This window comes from Notothenia rossii (assembly GCF_949606895.1).
Source record: "Notothenia rossii genome assembly, chromosome: 2".
NCBI classification, from domain to species: domain Eukaryota; kingdom Metazoa; phylum Chordata; class Actinopteri; order Perciformes; family Nototheniidae; genus Notothenia; species Notothenia rossii.
The window spans coordinates 94308745-94329673 of record NC_136904.1 but is presented as its reverse complement, the minus strand read 5'-3'; the positions used below and the strand labels follow the sequence as shown (position 1 = coordinate 94329673).

The 20929-nt window shown below is 43.9% G+C and overlaps 1 protein-coding gene across 1 annotated transcript; it reads right to left on the bottom strand.

Moving 5' to 3' along the window:
• Positions 1 to 951: 951 nt before the first annotated feature.
• Positions 952 to 20490, bottom strand: LOC307028659 (sulfotransferase 2B1-like). The gene is made up of 6 exons (XM_079663877.1): positions 20307 to 20490; positions 17322 to 17533; positions 17097 to 17223; positions 13788 to 13882; positions 13454 to 13634; positions 952 to 1760 (listed from the first exon to the last, which is right to left on the bottom strand). The coding sequence occupies exons 1-6, from the start codon at positions 20443 to 20445 to the stop codon at positions 1651 to 1653; spliced, it is 864 nt and encodes a 287-aa protein (XP_079520003.1). The 5' UTR covers positions 20446 to 20490; the 3' UTR covers positions 952 to 1650.
• Between the last annotated feature and the right edge of the window lie 439 nt (positions 20491 to 20929).

Below are 20929 nucleotides of genomic sequence, written 5' to 3'. Positions count from 1 at the left end.
GCCAGTAACGTTACTATATTATCAATGCTACTTTAGTTATAGCCTGATATATGATAGCTAACTTCACAATGTTGTGAATTGACCGACGTTAGCTAACATTCTGTAGCTAACGCCGGTCACTCACCAAGACAGCTGCCCTGTTCTCCACTGGTTCTCCTCACACCACAGCTCCATTTCTCTCCGATGGCCGTTATTTCTTCTAATCCTTGGCTGCTCCTGGTCTCTTGGACGCCTAGCAGGCTCATAATTATAATCATATGCATTCGAATATATATTTTCAACCTCTTCTGTGTCCAAACTAGCATTGTGAACCATGTTTAGTCATATGTTAGACCGGCCGCTCTCCCCCATGTCACACGCGGGAGGTCACGTGGGGAGGCTTTTTTATGCGGGAGTGAAAATGTCTTACTAAAACGACGGCAGATGTCACTGTAGTTTATATTTCTGTATATGTTTTTTAAAATCTAGTGTATTCATCATTTTCCTACACATGTATTCACAGGTGTGTCTAACCTGCATGTTGCTCTTTAACTGACCCTCTTCTTCCTTTGTCATGTGCCAGTTCGCCTTATTCCATGCCATGTCAAGAAAGCCAGCGTTTTTCAAGCTAAGAACTTTATTTGCCATCTACCAAGAGCCACGTTAATTAAGTCTTCTATTATTTGCAATTTGCCGTTGCACATTCTTTCCTAAATTTTGTAAACACTTTTGTTTTTGTACTTTTGTTGTTTGTCGCTGCATTTGAGTCCCAGTCATTGTGTCACGTTCTTCACTCTTTCCACTCTTAAGAAAAACAAATGGATGCAATGCAGAAGCGCCCAAGATTAGACAAAGAGTTACTTAATGAATACTGTATGTAATAACACAAATATATGACTTATTCACCATCTTTATAGAAAATAAACGTAAATGCAAAGAAGAGGATTTGTAAAAGCAGGGCCGATGAATAGATTAAATGAAACTCAAAAAATACAAATATTGTAAAATTAAGGAGGAGCAAAACATTCAGTGATTTTGTTAAAACATTTGATGCAGACATTTTTTATTGGAAAGGAAATGTTTTATTAATCATTGGGATCTTCATTCATTCACTAAGGCAAGCAGGTTCATGTTGTTTAAGGTTTTACTATGACTGTGTCTGATATCACATTTGCATTGTTACATATTAACACATGCAGGTAAGGTCCCCTGAGGCTCTTTGGGTTTGTGTGTTACTAGTTCAACTGAAGGTTGACTTCATTACAGATGTTTTATATCAAACGTGCAGCCTGGTGATGCATAAAGGGAAATAATACATGACTTATGGAAAATCAATAATCAGTTTGGCCATAACACAAACCAGCTAAGGTGAACACCTGAGGTCACACAACAACAACAAGAACTCTGTTAAGGCAGTGTTATATGAACAAATGAAGAAGTGAGAGAGAGGGTTGCTGATGCCTAGAACTTCAAACACATCATCTTTGATTAGACTGTCTATGGAAACCATAACACAGTTTAATGTATTAGGAGTTAAAGAATGTTTGTTTGTGTTTCTCCAACTCTGCTGCCACAAACCTCATTAACCAAACAATGTGTTGTGATTAAGAAATGGCTTATTCATTTCTGAGAACCGGTATGCTGCAGGAGGCAAAGTTAAAGTATTCCCATTTAATCCCATGCAAATGTATATTTGACATCTTTCATTTTGTCTCTGTAAACAGCGTCAAAGTACGCTGCTTCTGCCGGGGTCAGCTGGTTCTTCCAGTCTCCAGCAATTCCTGAAACACAACATGGGAAGAAAAGGAAATCCTTATTCAGTTGGAGGAATATGTGCACCTTTCTATCTTATTTTGAATAGATGTTCTTGCTATTTAGAAATACAGTATGTCAGTTTCTATGTGAGGATTCCCTGATGGTCCTGATACCATCCACCAAACATGACTCAGCACCAATGAATGCCCTACCCCCAAAGACATGCTGTGACTAGATAGTGCAATATTAGTGAGAAAATAAAAGAATAAAGCAGCAAACTCTCCATAAACATCATTATGTATTTCATGAACTGATCATTTCAGGGATACAGTATTTGTATTTTGATGTGTTAATTGTTGCATTACAAATGCAATATTACGTCACATAATCATTCTACTAAATGGCATGCTTTCTGTTGGGGAAATATTTTCCAAAGCCCATAACTTTGACCCAGTGTATCAGTTCAAACCGTCCTGACTGAGCTCAGGCACCTGTAACCTGGCTGCTGTGCTCTCAGTGCTCTGTCTCCCTGCTCCTGCCTGTTGGCGTCAGCTGATAGAGGAGTTAGGATTCTATCTTGTTATGCAGCATGTTGATTATTCTCTCTGAACTAGCTAAACACATGGGTCTGGGGTAGAGTTCTTCAGAATTGATTGTGGCATCTCAACTGTGTGGTCAACTCGTGGCCCGTGATATGTCGTGTGAATTCTCCGGCCGAAGCTCCAAATAAACCGTCAGTGTTTGCCATCAGAGCTCCAGCTGTCCTCGTGTCTCTCTGAGTCCTGACTCCAGCTGTCCTCGTGTCTCTCTGAGTCCTGACTCCATCATAGCTCCAGCTCTCCTCGTGTCTCTCTGAGTCCTAACTCCATCAGAGCTCCAGCTCTCCTCGTGTCTCTCTGAGTCCTGACTCCATCATAGCTCCAGCTCTCCTCGTGTCTCTCTGAGTCCTGACTCCATCAGAGCTCCAGCTCTCCTCGTGTCTCTCTGAGTCCTGACTCCATCAGAGCTCCAGCTCTCCTCGTGTCTCTGAGTCCTGACTCCATCAGAGCTCCAGCTCTCCTCGTGTCTCTGAGTCCTGACTCCATCAGAGCTCCAGCTCTCCTCGTGTCTCTCTGAGTCCTGACTCCATCAGTGCTCCAGCTCTCCTCGTGTCTCTCTGAGTCCTGACTCCATCAGAGCTCCAGCTCTCCTCGTGTCTCTCTGAGTCCTGACTCCATCAGAGCTCCAGCTCTCCTTGTGTCTCTGAGTCCTGACTCCATCAGAGCTCCAGCTCTCCTTGTCTCTCTGAGTCCTGACTCCATCAGAGCTCCAGCTCTCCTCGTGTCTCTCTGAGTCCTGACTCCATCAGAGCTCCAGCTCTCCTCGTGTCTCTCTGAGTCCTGACTCCATCAGAGCTCCAGCTCTCCTCGTGTGTCTCTGAGTCCTGACTCCATCAGAGCTCCAGCTCTCCTCGTGTCTCTCTGAGTCCTGACTCCATCAAAGCTCCAGCTCTCCTCATGTCTCTCTGAGTCCTGACTCCATCAGAGCTCCAGCTCTCCTCGTGTCTCTCTGAGTCCTGACTCCATCAGAGCTCCAGCTCTCCTCGTGTCTCTCTGAGTCCTGACTCCATCAGAGCTCCAGCTCTCCTCGTGTCTCTCTGAGTCCTGACTCCATCAGAGCTCCAGCTCTCCTCGTGTCTCTGAGTCCTGACTCCATCAGAGCTCCAGCTCTCCTCGTGTCTCTCTGAGTCCTGACTCCATCAGAGCTCCAGCTCTCCTCGTGTCTCTCTGAGTCCTGACTCCATCAGAGCTCCAGCTCTCCTCGTGTCTCTCTGAGTCCTGACTCCATCAGAGCTCCAGCTCTCCTCGTGTCTCTGAGTCCTGACTCCATCACAGCTCCAGCTCTCCTCGTGTCTCTCTGAGTCCTGACTCCATCAGAGCTCCAGCTCTCCTCGTGTCTCTCTGAGTCCTGACTCCATCAGAGCTCCAGCTCTCCTCGTGTCTCTCTGAGTCCTGACTCCATCAGAGCTCCAGCTCTCCTCGTGTCTCTGAGTCCTGACTCCATCAGAGCTCCAGCTCTCCTCGTGTCTCTCTGAGTCCTGACTCCATCACAGCTCCAGCTCTCCTCGTGTCTCTCTGAGTCCTGACTCCATCACAGCTCCAGCTCTCCTCGTGTCTCTCTGAGTCCTGACTCCATCACAGCTCCAGCTCTCCTCGTGTCTCTCTGAGTCCTGACTCCATCACAGCTCCAGCTCTCCTCGTGTCTCTCTGAGTCCTGACTCCATCAGAGCTCCAGTTCTCCTCGTGTCTCTCTGAGTCCTGACTCCATCAGAGCTCCAGTTCTCCTCGTGTCTCTCTGAGTCCTGACTCCATCAGAGCTCCAGCTCTCCTCGTGTCTCTCTGAGTCCTGACTCCATCAGAGCTCCAGCTCTCCTCGTGTCTCTCTGAGTCCTGACTCCATCACAGCTCCAGCTCTCCTCGTGTCTCTCTGAGTCCTGACTCCATCAGAGCTCCAGCTCTCCTCGTGTCTCTGAGTCCTGACTCTAATTGCTACAGAACTTTCCCCCACACTTTCATGCTGTTAATTTGCATGATTGCTCATGTGGCAGGGGCCATGGGCGTAATTTCAACTGGGGACACACTTTTCAAAATCCCATTTGTGTCCCCCCCACTTTTGAATTTTTTTTTGAGAGAGAGAGAGATTCAACAATAAGGAGAGAGAGCTCTCTCCTGTGGGACTGAGATAGATAACGTCAGCTCAGGGAGGTAAAGGACTCAGAGCGATTAGATTGTAAACTTTAGTCTAAGTTATCTCAGTGCGTCTCAAACGGTTTGGTCATCTTTGTAAACAAATATTTGCATCTATTTAATATAGTTGTTCAAAATAAGTAAAAAAATAATTCCGATGTCAGTAAAAAATTAAAAACACAGTTTGAAAGGGGGGTGATTAGTAAAATATGCATAAATAAATCAAAAGAAAGAATGCAGACGAGGTAAGATAAAGATAGGAGAGAGGAGTTTATCAATGATGTGTTATTCTAATGGTTTTTTGATTATTGAAATATGTAGTTTTGTTTCATATGAGTGTTGAGAGCTGTATCCATACATCTCTTAATGTTGCCCTCAAAGTGCACCAGATTGATGCTTTAACTTCAATGTAAAGAAAAAAATCTTCCCGGGGTGCATGCCCCCGGACCCCCCTAGAGGATGTGAGGTCATCACAAATAATAAAACAGGTTCACATGGATAGGATACTAGATAAGTGTGCACACTCATTATGTACACACTACACATTTTTCTTTGATTTGTTAACACTATAGTCCTTAATATAATTGTATAAAGGCAGGAAATGGAATTAAATTGAGAAAATGTTTCATTGCGGACAGGGCCGTATCTATGATTTCCTAAATACCGAGGTCCAAACCTTCTGGTACACCCCCCAAGATTTTGGGGATTTTCATGATCTAGTGAGGTGCTGTGGGGGATCTGAAATTGGATAATATATTGATTTCAAACCAAGTCAGTGGCCTGCAATATAAATTATTTTTGAAAGTGTAATGCATAAGAATCAGTTGATTGACAGTTGACATCAATAATGGAAAGTAGAGCTTTGCGATTCATCCCAACCTTCTCTGCATATGCATCACTCAGAACATAATTAATGCTTTTCTGTTGCCCTTGGGCTACTGACAGAAAATGTTCAGCCAGCTCCGAGGCATGTAGGTGTGCTGGACTACAACTGTGGCTAGAAATGATGCCCCGCTTCTCTCCTATAGCCGCGTTCACACCGCAGTACTTTTCCCACTTTAGTTCCGATATAGTTCCGAAATGTCGCGTTCACACCAAAAAGAGCCGGAACTAAAATTAGTTCATGAGAACCTTTTCACCCCCTTTTCCGTCCCTGCTAGAGAGCAGGGACTCTCGTGGGAGAAAAAGGTTCCTATTTCTGATTGGCTGGGCGGATTCCAAACCACGCCCCGTAAAACTCAAACGTTTTGTGATGCCGTCATTTTATTATCCTAGCATTAGCATTATTAGCATTAGCCCAGCGCAGAAACGGAGAGAGAATAACTTATGGCAACACAAAATAAAACATGGGAGCGGTGGAGATGAGGAGGTGTCGGCGTTCTGGAGATTTACTCTGAAGGCTTCAGTAGAAGCTGCTGGGAGTCCCAGCAGCTTCTACTGAAGCCTTCCCCAACTCCGGGACTTTATTTTCATACTTGGCTGGATCAAATTCATGTAGAATTGTCTCTCTTTGACCGTTATCATCTCTCTCTCATCTATTCCTGCCACCTCTCTTCCGACCTGGTCTACTCTAGTATTGGTATTTGGTATCTCTTGTCCCTTTGTGTCTCCTGTGCTATTTCCCTCAGTCTCCATTTCCATGTCTCTCTCCTTTCCATAACCTGCACCCTCTCTTCCATCTCTTCCATTACTCTCTCTGTCCTCTTCTCTTTCTCTTTTTTCAATCTCTCCCTTGTTGTTAAATGTTTGCTCCTCCTCACTTGTCGCTCCTGCCAGTGAATCAAAAGCAATGCAGCCATTTAGTTCATTTCACTTGTTTGTTTGCATTCTTTTTTTACTTTAAATCTGTTTTGTTTGATTCTCAAAAGAGAACAAAGATGTAAGCAAATTGTGTTTTATACAATTGTTATTATGACATCATAACTGCAATAGATGTATTTTGTTTTACAATTATGCCTATTGTAAATTAAGACTATTGTTATAGATATATATATATAGATAGATGGGGTTATTAAGGCTACATTTTTCTGTGTGACTGTACCTGTAGTCTCTCTCTCTCTCTCTCTGAGAGTGAGTGTGTGAGGAGTTCGGTGGTGGTGAGCTGAGAGCGTGGTGAGGTTTGATGGTAACTTTTCGTAAAAGTTTTCTCTTTTTTCTTCCTCTACTTTGTTCATTGTATGATTGTTCATTGGTCTTATTTGTTGTGAGTGAAGTTTAGTTTTTCTTACGTGAGGGAAGCGTGTTTCTCTGCAGGGATGGCTTCCTGTGAGATGCCGTCCCTGCGGCACGGGGTGAGGGTGATCCCTCAGGAGAACAGCACGGTGGAGAGTGTGCTGCTGGCGGTGGGGGAACAGGTGGGACACGGAAACATCTCCTACGCATCCCGCATGAATAAAGCTGTGGTGGTTTTTGTAAAGAAGCAGGAGTTGGTAAGCCAGTTAATTGAAAGTGGTTTAAACATAAATGATGAGTTTATACAAGTGTCCCCGCTGGCAGTGCCTTCTACCCGGATTACCATATCGGGAGTCCCTCCATTTATTCCCAACGAAACGCTGGAGAAAGAGCTCAAACGCTACGGGAGAATGGCGAGTGGTTTCCGCACGGTGAGTCTGGGCTGTAAAGACACCAAGCTGAAGCACGTTCAGTCTCTGCGGAGACAGGTGTTTATGTTTTTGGACTGCACATCACAAACACTGGATGTGTCTTTCCGTATTAAATATGAGGAAGGTTTCTACATGGTGTATGCGAGTGCTGGCAGTGTCAGGTGTTTTGGTTGTGGTGATGTGGGGCACAAGAAGATCGCTTGTCCGCAGAGACTGATAGCAGCACTTCTATTGGAAGGAAATATTGTGAATGAGAGTGGAGAGGGAACCAGCGGGGTTGCTAGGCCCGTGCGGGGAGCTACCGGAGCTACCGGAGTTACGGCCCCTTTTTCCGGAGCTGACGTACTCGTGTCTGCAGCCGCCGTGCCCGCCGTGCTCGGTGCAGCCGTGTGTGCGGCTGCAGCGCCGGGGGCCGCGGTGCCCGCTCCTGCTACACCCGTGCCCGCTCCCGCTGTACCCACATCCGGTGCAGACGTGCTCGTGGCCGTCGTACCCGCACTCGCTGTGCCCAGTGTAGCCGTGCCTGTGCCTGTGTTGCCCGCAGCAGTGGTGCCAGGCGGTTTTGTGTTTGGTCCCATGATGGCCGTTAAAGCCGCAATGTCTGTGGGTGTTAAGCCGTTGTTTGCGGGGATTAATATGAAAGCAGTTGTGGAGGCTGAAGCTCAGGTCAGGGCTGGATGCAGAGAGGGTGTGATGGAGTGCTCGGAGCAGGAGCTGCAGGTTGTCTCTGGGAAACAGGCTCAGCTGTCACAGAAACTGGACAGTGAGGCAGAGCAGGGGGCAAATCAGCTGGTTATGATGGAGTAGATATGGAGTATGATTCTGAATCGGATAGTGTCTCCGTATCTGACAGTGTTTCTCAGAGTGAGGATCTCTACTCTTTTGAACAAATCCAGGAGTTTCTGGAGGAAACTTTCGGGAAATCAGTAAATGTAAAAAATTATTTCCCAGATGTTGAAAAGTTTATTAAGTCAGCCAAGACAATTCAGAGGGTTGTTGGGCTAGACTTACTTGATGAAAAAAAACGGTATCGCCTCAAGAAACACATCACTACACTGAGGAAAGCTTTAAACAAAAAGATCAAAGTGCCTAAAAAAAGGAGTGGTAAATAATTGAATATGATCATACAACACCGGGTGTTTCCTCCTTACTGTCTTTTTCTATCTTGTTTCTTAATGGCCTGTCTCTCTTCTCCTCACATTCAGGGTTTAAGGGTAGCCTCATTAAATATGAACGGGGGCCGAGACGCTCAAAAGAGAGCCTTAGTAACAGAAGTTATTCAACAGAAAAAGTTAGATGTAATATTTCTACAAGAAACTCACAGTGACAGCAGAAATGAAACTGACTGGGGTCTATGGTGGGGGGGGCCGCACGTCCTTAGCCATGGGACAAATTTGAGTGCAGGAGTAGCTATTCTATTCTCACCGCTTTTAAATATAAAAATAATATCCAGCACAGAGGTAGTGAAGGGTAGAGTTATTCTAGTGAGAGCTGAAATAGATGATTTTCTGATTAGCTTTATTAATGTGTATGCACCAAACCAAGGCTCTGAGCGTGAAGAGCTCTTTAAAGTATTGGAACAGAAAAGAAGTGATATTGGTCAAGGGGAGTTTATTGTTTTGGGTGGAGACTGGAATTGTTGCACTGACTTTACTTTGGATAGGACTGGAGTTGAGCCACATCTTCAGTCTTCCTCTGTATTGTCTCATGTTCTAAAGAAAAGTGATTTAGTGGATGTGGAGGAGGATGCATCCTACATGCCAGCAATACACATGGGTTCAGATATCAGGTGGTAGAGTTAGTGCAGCCAGATTGGACAGGTTTTATTTACCCAAGCCCTTTTCTGCTCGGGTTACAAACTGTCAGATCATCCCTGTTGCTTTCACAGACCATCATTTAGTTTGGATGGAGCTGATCTTATCTTCCAACGGGAAACCCAGATCTTTTTGGCATTTCAATAAAAGATTATTACATGATTTGAATTTCTGTGAAAATTTTCAAATGTTTTGGGCTTACTGGAGATCTAGGAAAGATAGTTTTTCTTCCCTTACTCAGTGGTGGGAGGTAGGAAAAGCCCAAATTAAGGTTTTTTGTCAACAATACAGCTCCTATTCAACAGCCAACATTAAGAGAGCAGTGGAGTGTTTAGAAAGAGAGATAATAGATTTGGAAAGTGTCTCATATGCTGATCCACGGAATAATGCCAGTTTAAAAGGAAAAAGACAGGAGCTTAACTCCTTTATGCAAGAAAGAGCCAAAGGAGCTTTAGTCCGAGCCCGTTTCACCAAACTCCAGGACATAGATATAAAATCAGTGGTAAAGAGAAAACAGATGTTGTGTCTGCGGCTTCCTGAGGGGAAGGTGACCACGGAGCCGGCTGAGATGAGGAAGCATGCAGTAGATTTCTACACGGATTTGTTCAAGGCTGATGAATGTGATGTGGATTCTGCTGCAGAGCTGCTGCAGGGACTTCCTCAGCTGAGCTCAGAGGAACAGAACACGCTCAGCTCTGAGCTGACTTTTGATGAACTAACTGCCGCTGTGTCTCAGATGGCGTCAGGAGAGGCTCCTGGAATAGATGGATTATCATCAGACTTTTTAAAGCATTTTTGGAGTCTTATGGGACAGGACATTTTGGATGTTTTTAAAGAATGTTTTGAAGAAGGGATGCTCCCAGCTTCCTCCAGGCGTGCAGTTCTCTCTCTGCTTCCTAAAAAAGGAGACTTGACCTCTTTAAAAAACTGGAGACCAGTGGCTCTTTTATGTACGGACTACAAAATCCTCTCAAAGGTTTTATCAAACAGATTAAAACTTGTTATTGGTCAATTGATTGTTGTGGATCAATCGTACTGTGTGCCAGATAGGTCTATGCTTGATAGTTTGTTTTTAATGAGGGATGTGTTTGACATATCTAAATTATATAATATCAATGCTGGCATCATATCAATTGACCAAGAGAAGGCTTTTGATCGTGTAGATCACAAGTTTCTCTTTACCACACTGCAGGCTTTTGGTGTTGGGGAGGGGTTCCTGTCCTGGGTAAGGATTCTGTACCATGAAGCGTTTTGTGTAATAAAAGTGGGGGGAGGGTTGAGTGTTCCTGTGCCGGTTGGGAGGGGGATCAGGCAGGGCTGTCCTATCTCAGGTCAGCTTTACAGTATTGCCATTGAGCCTCTTCTCTGCAGGTTGAGGAGCCGATTGAGGGGTCTCTGTCTACCAGAGATGTCTCACAGCCCTCCTGTTGTTGTGTCAGCATATGCAGATGATATAGATATAATTATCCAGGGTCACACAGATGTACAGGAACTGAAAGAAAGCCTTGCCCTTTACGAAAAAGCATCTTCAGCCAGGGTCAACTGGGGAAAGAGCGAGGCTGTTTTAGTGGGCCAGTGGAGAGTAGGGGACATTCCTAGTCTTCCTGGCGGCATCAGGTGGGGTAGACAAGGGATTAAAGTCCTAGGGGTGCAGTTAGGGACTGAGGAGTTTCAAAAACAGAACTGGGAGGGAGTGCTTGACAAGGTGGAAGCTAAGTTGTCTAAATGGAGATGGTTGCTGCCTCAGCTATCATACAGGGGAAGAGTTCTGATTGTGAATAATCTCGTTGCCTCTTCTCTTTGGCACAAGCTCGTAGTGTTGGCACCACCACCAGGGCTGGTGAAAGAACTACAGCGGTGCCTTATAAACTTTTTCTGGTCTGGACAACACTGGCTTAAGGCTTCGGCCCTGTATCTCCCTGTGGCAGAGGGAGGGCAAGGGCTGATAGACATTCAGTCCAGAACAGCTGCTTTTAGACTGCAGACTGCTCAGAGACTGCTGTACGGCAGCGGGCAGCGCTGGTTGGATCCTGCTCGGCTGCTCCTCAGGAAGGCTGGAAGGCTTGGGATGGATAAACACCTTTTCCTAATCAGGACGACTGAAGCTGACCTGACGGGACTTACATCCTTCTACAGATCCGTTCTTAACGCCTGGCAGACACTAAAGGTCACACGGACCCCGGACCAGAGACCGGGAATGTGGTTGTTTGAGGAGCCACTCCAAAAGAATGACCTCTTCCCAACTTCAACCTTTTCATCTGCAGCTTTGGGAACAAAGTTTGTTGAGGCTGGAATCACCAAGCTGGGTCATCTAAAAAGAACGTCAGTTGAAACTCTTTGTAACACCATAAACATTAGGTCTTCCAGAGTGCTACAGAGGATCGTTGAAGACATCATGCAGTCCCTGTCGGCGCCAGAGAGGGCATTCATTGGGGATCCTGCTAGATTGGACAGTTGGAAAGAGGAAAATGACTACGAGTTTCCCTCACTCACCGTTGGTCCTGCTGTCGGAGAGTGGCAAGAGGAGCGTGGAAAACTTCTCTCGCTAAAAACTCCAATTCTGGGCAGTTTCAGTTCTTGTGGGAAAAAGCAGCTGTACCAGTGCTGTGTCAAGACGCTTAACATCCGTCTTCTAGCTGAGGTCAAGGAGTCAAGGTGGAACGAGTTTTTCCCTTCAGACTTTACCCCTAAAGGCAGGTGGAGGGTCCTGTATAAGCATCCTGTTGAAAAACGGATGGCTGACCTCCAGTGGAGGATTATACATGGAGCTTTAGCTACAGACAGACACCGAGCTCACCTTGATCCAAGTGCTGGGGAGGAGTGCCCTTTTTGCCAGCAGAGTGAAACAGTTGAGCACCTGGTAGTTTCTTGCACGCGGCTAGCAGGCTTATTTGGGCTACTGAAAGGATGGGTGGAAGGTTTAGGGGAAGTGTTTTCACTTCCTCTTTTTGTATATGGGCCTAAATATGTGGCAAAAAGAGGAGTAACTCTCTCTCTGATTAATGCTATTTTTGCAACTGCTAAGCTAGCAATTTGGAGGACCAGGAAGAACCAGATGCTAGGGCAGGGCTGGACAGATGTTGTTCAGAGTGTGAAGGGTTTGGTGGCTGCTCGGCTAAAAGTAGAACATGCCTTTTACAGTGTGACAAACAACCTGCCTGCTTTCAGGACTCTTTGGGGGGTCAATCATGTTCTATGTACGGCAAGGGAAGATGGTACGCTGGAGCTGAATTTTTAAAAAAATGTGGGGTTTGTTATGTGTGAGCTTTGATATGAATATTTAAAAAGAAAAAAAAAAAAAAAAGAAAGTCATGAATGTGATGTTTTTGTAAGTTCTTATTTAAAATGACTTAAATAAAGGTTTTATTAAAAGTCAAAAAAAAAAAGTCTCTCTCTCTCTCTCGGCAAAGTTGAGCTTCGTCTGACGTAGTCTTTTCATTATATCTGAGTCAGTGTAAAAAGAAAAGCATTACAACGTTTGTTAAAAGGTAATCCTTCTGACATTGGATGAATGTAATTCACTTTAGCTCTCTAGCTAGTTTATTCACGCAATTTAAACCAAAGTAAGGCTGCAAACTGCAATATAAGTTAGTGTGTATGTTGTCGGACGTCCACTGACTAACGTAGAGCGTTCACACAGGATCTGCTGGTCATATGATGTCCTGATGAACAGAAACACAAGCAGCCCGCTAGACTCAGATCTCTAGATACTTCATCACTCCTCCGCTGCTCCGGTTCAAGTCCGGGCTGCTCGGCTGCGGTGGTTTGTTGATACATGTCGTCTTCTTCTGTTTGCTTTAATCGAGGCTACGCAGTTATGCAGCGCCCCCGTCGGCAGTAAATGGAAGTACTACAAAGAACCCCATTCAGTGCAATTATTTCACAAGTTTTGTACACAGCTCGAAAAATATTACCGAGGTCCGGACCTCGGTGACCTCAATGGTAGATACGGCCATGATTGCGGAGGACCCCCTGTTTTGTTCCCCCCCCACTTCTCAAACCAAAGTTACACCCTGAGGGGCTATAGGGTGTTGTGTTCTTTTATTCCAGGAAAGACAAACAACTTCTAAGTTCAACAATTTCTTAAAAGAAAGCAAAATATATATTTAAAGTTTCTGCAATAGATAGTGGAATCCTCCATTATACTGATTCCCAGTTATGCGTAGGCGTTGAGCACACACACACGGCCAAGGTCAGAGCCATCTCCTTTCCTCAATAACTCTTTGTCTTCTCCCAGTGTCTGCGCCTGGTCTTTGCTACATTTCTATTGCAAGCTGAAACGGTCTTCTATGACTTTTCCCTTCGTTTCGTATCCAACCCATCAGAACCTGGGATTGGTGATTATGTCTATTTATTCCATAGTCATAGCAACATCTCATAAGCACAATAAGCATATCATGTAATAATAACAATCAACCTTGTAATGTTATATAAAAATATACTCAACAAGGGTCAGTTGACCACGAGTTCGGGCTACATCGTAGAAGTGCTTTGTCTATGATATTCAATTCAGTTCTTACTAACAGAAATCTAAGCCAAACCTTTTGTACTCTATGTATTATTTAATGGCACTCACCTTTCCTGAGAAACTCAGACTTTGTCTGGTCCAGTAATTCACGAGAAACAGTAGAGTAGTTTGACATGTTGTTCTTCTTCATGTTCTTGAACAAACATCGGTCGGCTATCTTCTCTATCGCCTCATCGTCCAGAGGTTTCTGCAGGAACTGAGCCATGTTGCTCACAGAGTCCTTCAGGTCCTGCAGAGAAACACAGATCAGCTCATAGTCCTGCAGCGGCTCTCCCAGTATACAATAACTTTGAAGATGATTGCTAAATCAAGGTCAGAATTATTAGGAAAATATTTGGAAAAGTGATTTGAGGCAGATTTGATGATTGTTCCTGAGTCTCACCATTATCATCTGTTCATAGGAGATGTGCATGATGTGCTCTTCATCTTCAGCATTCAGCCAGCTCTTTACATGATCAAACCACGAGCCAAACAGAACTGGAAGGGACAGGAGACACAAGTATTCCTTTCATAAGAGGTTATCATAACTTAGTTTGTTTACTGAACTTCATGGCCTTTCAAGATCTCCCTTGCTAAAGGCTATACATAATGCAAAGTGCTAATGGCTTTGATACACATGTATCCATGGTGTGCTAGCGACCCACAATGGGGACCGTCTTCTCGATTTTACTCTTATTTTGGTTTGCTTTAAAAAGATAGGTGTTTAAAATGAGCATTTTCAGAGAATGTATAAGAACAAGAATGTGTTTTTTGAACATTAAAGTTTGTAATCATAGGCTAGTACAATCCCAAAACACAATTAACCTCTTAAGCCCTGAGCCTGTTTTTCAGGTTTCAGGCTCGAAAATGCCACTAACACAGCAAAGACTATATCTTCACTTCTAAAAGGGGTAAATTAATCATCTTTTCTCTCAAAGCATGGTTACATCTGTGAGTTGGATGTAGAATCAATATAGATGTTTTTATTTTAAAGTAAATTCAGATGGAACATAGTAAAAACATGTCAATTCTAATGTCCGCCGGAAAAAAAAACATTACTTATAATGAAAACCACCCTTGAATGATGGGTTAGTAGACTAAAAGCTTTAGGAATCCAAACTATAACATATAATAAGTACCCTGTATCAAGATTGGTGCAAAACAAGTGAAACTTGACCTTTTTAGAGAGGTTTAGAAAAATAAAGTCCAGGCGGACTCACCTCTGGGTAATTTGGGAACCATCAGTTCCATTTGACCTTTTTCACTGTAAAAATCATTTTATTACTTTGGATTATCACTATAGGTATTCATTCCATCCAAATACAACTGTTGTGAAAAAATAAAAAAACCTACTCTGTTATCCTCTTAGGCCCCACAATGCTAACAGTGAGGCTCTGGATTAGCCCCGAACGAAAAATGCTAACCTATTACTGCACCGGAAATCACTCCTTGCTCCCTTATTACTTATCCTAGCTGCACATCCAACACATCGTTTATGATCGTAAAGACACAGACCCAACGGTGCCCACCTCAACACTGAAATATACAAACTCGCAATGTTATCAACAAAAACGTACATCAAAACAAGTGGCGCTAGGTAGCCTACAACGCTAAAATGGCTTACCTTGGTCTTTGTCTGGTCTAAAGTGGTCTTCAATGGCATTAAAACGATAACAACGATGATGTAGTTAATCCATAGGTTAATATCCAATGTGGCTGTGTCCGCTTTGAAATGTTCTGATAATCTATAAGCAATAAAACTGCAATTCCGTTTTCTGCTGTCCGCTCTGTGCTCCATGCGCTCAATCCTGCAATTCCTGCTTCCTTACATAGTAAACAATAAGTAAAGTCTGCTGCGTAATGTGCTTATGCTGGCTGGCATTCTTCATACTTTACGCAGGACCATATCTCTGGAACCCATTGGTCGATTTGGGTGATTTACACCTTTTTCTTAACCATTACATCCAATAGAATCTATGGGCAGTTCCCAAATTCATGTAAACATTACCATTGCGGACATAATAGGGAAGCAAACGAAGCACATCTGAAAGTACAAGCCTGGACGGTAGGCTTGGGCGGTATGACGGTATTACGGTATACCAGGGTATTTCGAAATCCCGTCGGTATGATTTTCAATACCGTGACGTCACAGACGTTTCATTCTATTACACTGACACGGAGCACATTGCTTGTAATGCACAGCACGCGCCAGCAGAGGGCAGGGGAGGGCAGTCCCTCTTTCCCGCTCTCAGAGCTAAGCACAGAGCTGAGCTGAGCAAGATGGCGGCAGCATTTGCCGGCCCCGAACTCGGACAACTAGTAAAAAAGAAAAATGCCTCTGCGCCTGTTTGAGACTATTTTGGGTTTACTCGTCGCCAGTGACTTCATCCAGCACAACGAGAGACAGAGGCACTTCTTTGGGAATGTTTAAGACGGGGTGAGTGAGTGTTGACATTTTTTAATCCTATGCAACTGGTTGATGGTTTTGTAGTGGAGGTTGGACGGTTTTAAAAACGAAAGCGTTTACGTGCTAAACATTCACGCGAGTAATCCAATGAATCAAATGGAAATAAGGTTTTTAACACATGCACGGAATAATATTGCCAAACTAGTTAGTGAATATAGCAAACTTTATTCAATCAGTCAAGTATTTACTCCCAGAAAATGTTTATGTATGATGATATATTGTTAACTTAGCTCACAATGGAAACAACGTCGGACATCTACAAACGCGTCCTGTATCCGATCTCAAAATGTGCCATTTGCACAATGTGTCATGTATGCAGCCCTTGTTTTGCACTTGTGCGCACGTCGCGGCACTTTGCGGGCGTCTACCGGCTCGGGCTGCATTTTGCACCGAACATATAATATACCGTTCGAAACATCTATTTGCCGCCGAACGCCGCCTCACTCAAGTCGACCCAAGTCATACCGTCATATACCGTATACCACGGTATGATGTCAGCAAGGTATGACGGTATGAAAAAAATGATACCGCCCAAGCCTACTGGACGGCAACACTTTATACCCAGTATATTGCCATAAATATGATGGTGGATTATCAGTAAAAATGTCTACGTGACACAAAGACATTGGATTAACCTTGAGCGGCGTTTTTATTCCGGTGAACACAAATCAAAAAAGGTAAGACGTAATTATTGTAATATTTTTGAAACCGGATGTTGTTTACTTTCTCTTTTCTTGCTGATAGCTCCGCAATTCGGGATCGTACAGTGATGACATTACATGTGTGGAATCTGTGGAGTCTCAGCTTTAATCGGATATCTTGTTTGTGCAGTGACAATAAGTAATAAGGGCATTGCTACCGTGAGTGCTGTGCAAAAGTACGTTAGCATTAGTTAGCATTTTTTCGCTCCATGCTAATTCAAAGGCTTGGTATTACTCTTGTGTTTCTTTTAGCTAAAAATGGTTCATATTGTCAGTTAGCTGAGTTTCTTATCGTTAAAAGGGTATGGAACATTAATAGTTTCATAAATGTTAAGAAGCCCCTGAGACAGTCTCGTAAAAAAACGGTGGGAGGGGTCCACTGGGGAGACCCTCGGGCTGAAGAGGTTAAGAATGTGAATGATAAGTCCCCTTTAAATCAGGTTACCAGGTAAAAGTTTTTTTAAGAGTTTTCGTCCCACTCACTGATATGTATGGTGTTATGAACGCATTCTAAACATTACATAGCTGTAACAATCACACCAACCTTTTCCATCAAGGAACTTGTGGAGGAACTGGGTCTGTGGGCCTGGGTCCACCAGGACGGAAGCCGCCTCATGAAGATGAAAAGACGATGTGAACACATCTTTGGGGTTCCTCGTCACATGGATGACCTGCAGTGATGACATGACGTCAGACCCTTTCCTTCACACATACTGTCTGTGATGCGTTCATCACATTGAATCTGATCCGCCTTAGTTGATAGGTTTACCTTTGGCTTTACTTCAAAGAAAGATGGTGGCATCATGTTGTACTGGAAGTGTGTAGTCAACAGTCGTGGAGAGGGCCTCTGTTCAAGTTTGAGGGAGGCGGTCTGCTGCACTTCAAGCCAGGGAACACGATTCCAGTTAACAATCGTCTCAACAGGAGCTGGATCTCCTCCACTCATGATCAGAGGGACAATCTCCCTCATCCAGTGTGTACCTAAACAAAATCAAAAAAAGATTTTCTTGAATATGCATTTATTAGCCCTCTCAAAACTTGGGGTGAGGTGAAATTATACCCATTTTCACGTTTGCTTGTATTTAAATGCGGCCTTCAGAATAAGATAACCACTCATGAATTACTCGTGAATTGTTAATACAAAGTCACAGGCAATAGCCAACCAGGAGGGAGGCGTTTTTCTTATCTTGTGTGCTGAGGGGGCTGCATCCGTTGGCGGAGAGTTGTAACTTCAATGCCAAAAAGTTCACTAATCGAATCAATACAAAAGTTTTATTTTGAGTTACTATTTTTGAGTTAGCATTTTAGTGTAAGCAGTCTATAAATACTATAGATAATGTGGTGCGCTTCTTCTGTTGCTCTGCTCTAGAAAATAAGCTTTTCAGTGCAGACAAGATCAGGGATGGGAGTTTTGTGAAAGGAGGATTTAAGAACCGGCGAAAGGCAAGGGAAACATTTAAGGAGCATGAGAAGTCCCATCAACACACAGGCCGTCAACAAACTGGCAGCATGAAAACGAACACCTATGAATGCACTTCTCTCACAAGCTGTTGCTAAAGACCAAATGACTGCATTTAATATGACGTTATTATACGGGACCAGAGCCCAGAATGTTTTTTCTGTAGCCCCGGACAATTCTCCCTCAATAATCCATCCATCCATCCATCCATCCATCCATCTTCTCCCGCTTATCCGTGGTCGGGTCTCGGAGGTATCAGTTCCAGCAGAGAGCCCCAAAAGTTCCTTTCCCTGGCCACATCAACCAGCTCTGACTGGGGGGTCCCAAGGCGCTCCCAGGCCAGAGAAGAGATACACTCCCTCCACCTGGTTCTAGGTCTACCCCTTGGTCTCTTCCCATTTGGACGTGCCTGGAACACCTCCCTAGGGAGGCGCCCAGGTGGCATCCTAACTAGGTGCCCAAACCACCTCAACTGGCTCCTTTCGACGCGAAGGAGGAGCGGTTCATCTCCGAGTCCCTCCCGGATGACTGAACTTCTCACCTTATCCCTAAGGGAGACACCAGCAACCCTGCGGAGAAAACCCATCTCGGCCGCTTGTACCCGCAATCTCGTTCTTTCGGTCATGAGTCATGACCCATCCTTCATGACCATAGGTGAGGGTAGGAAGGGAAATGGCCCGGTAGACAGAGAGCTTTGCCTTCTGGCTCAGCTCCCTTTTCGTCACACGGTGCGGTAAAGAGACTGCAGTACCGCTCCCGCTGCTCCGATTCTCCGACCCATCTCACGCTCCATTGTTCCCTCACTCGAGAACAAGACCCCGAGATACTTGAACTCCTTCACTTGGGGTGGGTCAATAATATAAAACATTAACCGGCAGGATTGTAATTTCCCGTGTTCAGTGAATGCAACAGAGGCAAGACACCAGACCAACCAGAGAGTTGAATGGAAATAAACATCTGTCTTATTGGCTGACAGGTACCTATCCTGTGAGCTGTGACAATGTTTAAAATAAACTGTCAGTCGGACTCAGAGTTTTTGAAGATGGACATAAGAAAACATTTTCATAAAAAATACGACAATTCTCAAGTGGTGGCTCACACAACAACCCCGGAGCCACACCTGAGCCAGGAGAACAAGGTATGTACATGTCAGTAAACTTCCAAGTTATGCGAACATGTAAGCAAAGCATAAATTACAGCTACGTTGACGTTACTTTGAATCGCGGCCGGGGTAAGCTAAACCGTTAGCAAGTAGCTATAGCTAGCCAGATATATTAAATAAACACTTTGTCATATAATCTAAATGTAATGTTTTTAGCGTTACCTGGTGATTTCAAAGAAAGCTCTCTGGGAAATGTTGACTTACTGTTCGACATGAAGCTAGAAGCTACCTTACAGTACACCGTTGATCCGGAGTCCTGTCAGTTAAAGTGTTTCATAGTTAGCTTAGCTAAGCATCAACCTAGCACTGAAATATATGGATGTTATGTGACAGTATTTCTGAGGAAAAGCTGAAATGGTGCCATAGTTGCCACTGCTTTACATGTCGACAGTATTTGCAGCGGTAAATGTGGCTGTTTGGCCACTGACGTTGCCATAACAACACCTGAATTTAAATGTGCAACCTCTTTTTGTGACAGATTTTTGCAAGAAATTATAATTCTTCTGAATGATATTCCTATTGACAGATAGTTTCTATGTGAACATTATGAGATGGACAGCCAGAGAGAATACATGAAACAGTTATGAAATACTATATGACAAAACAAGAATACAGTTTGAAAGGGGAGTGAATTGTAAAATATAAGAAAAAGAGAATCTGCTTAGAATTCTGTTTCATCTGGGTGCTGAGAGATGTATCCATAGATCTCTTCATGTTGCTCTCAAAGTGCAGCAGATTGATGCTTTTAACTTCAATATAAAAAAAAAAAATCAACTCTGACTGACTTCCCGCGTCCCTGACACTACGTCACAGGAACGATGGAAAAGAGCTATGTTTTAGCAGTGATCAACAACATGTGGAATTGTTAGATTGTTATCGAACCTTTTCCCTAACTGCCTGTGAAACTCTCTGTTGGTGAACTGCTGCACCAGGACTCATATCGTGCGGATAGCAACAAATATCAGTGCTTGTGAATCATTTTGACTTCCTCTTGTCTCATCTGGCTCGTCATAGAAATACAAAGCAGCAGGAAATGTCTTCCTTTTTATTTTAAATATATTTTACAAATCAAATAATAAAAACGTATCTTAAGTAGTGGTGCACACATTCAACACCCAACACTTACAACTCACCTGACCTGGGATACGTCACGATGATGATATCATCTGGGCGAAAAACAAACTCTTCAAAGTATTTCAGACTCTCTGGCGTGTGCACAGATGAGACCACGTAGACCCCCTTGTACACCGTGTATAACTCTTCCTCTGTCATAGTTTCAGCTGCAGAATCTCTGTGGATGAGGGAACTTATATGTGTGTGCTTATGTGTGTGTGCTTATGTGTGTGTGCTTATGTGTGTGTGCTTATGTGTGTTTGCTTATGTGTGTGTGCTTATGTGTGTGTGCTTATGTGTGTGTGCTTATGTGTGTGTGCTTATGCGTGTGTGCTTATGTGTGTGTGCTTATGTGTGTGTGCTTGTGTGTGTGTGCTTATGTGTGTGTGCTTATGCGTGTGTGCTTATGCGTGTGTGCTTATGTGTGTGTGCTTATGTGTGTTTGCTTATGTGTGTGTGCTTATGTGTGTGTGCTTATGTGTGTGTGCTTGTGTGTGTGCTTATGTGTGTGTGCTTATGTGTGTGTGCTTATGTGTGTGTGCTTATGTGTGTGTGCTTATGTGTGTTTGCTTATGTGTGTGTGCTTATGTGTGTGTGCTTATGTGTGTGTGTGCTTGTGTGTGTGTGCTTATGTGTGTTTGCT

What these genes read in the sequence shown, in the direction of transcription:
- LOC307028659 (XM_079663877.1), bottom strand. Translation starts at nt 20,445, where the DNA reads ATGACAGAGGAAGAGTTATACACGGTGTACAAGGGGGTCTACGTGGTC. An exon ending in CGTGACGTATCCCAGGTCAG is followed by an intron (nt 17,534 to 20,306) that starts GTGAGTTGTAAG and finishes GATTTTGTTTAG; the next exon opens with GTACACACTGGATGAGGGAG. An exon ending in CCTATGAACAGATGATAATG is followed by an intron (nt 13,635 to 13,787) that starts GTGAGACTCAGG and finishes GTTTCTCTGCAG; the next exon opens with GACCTGAAGGACTCTGTGAG.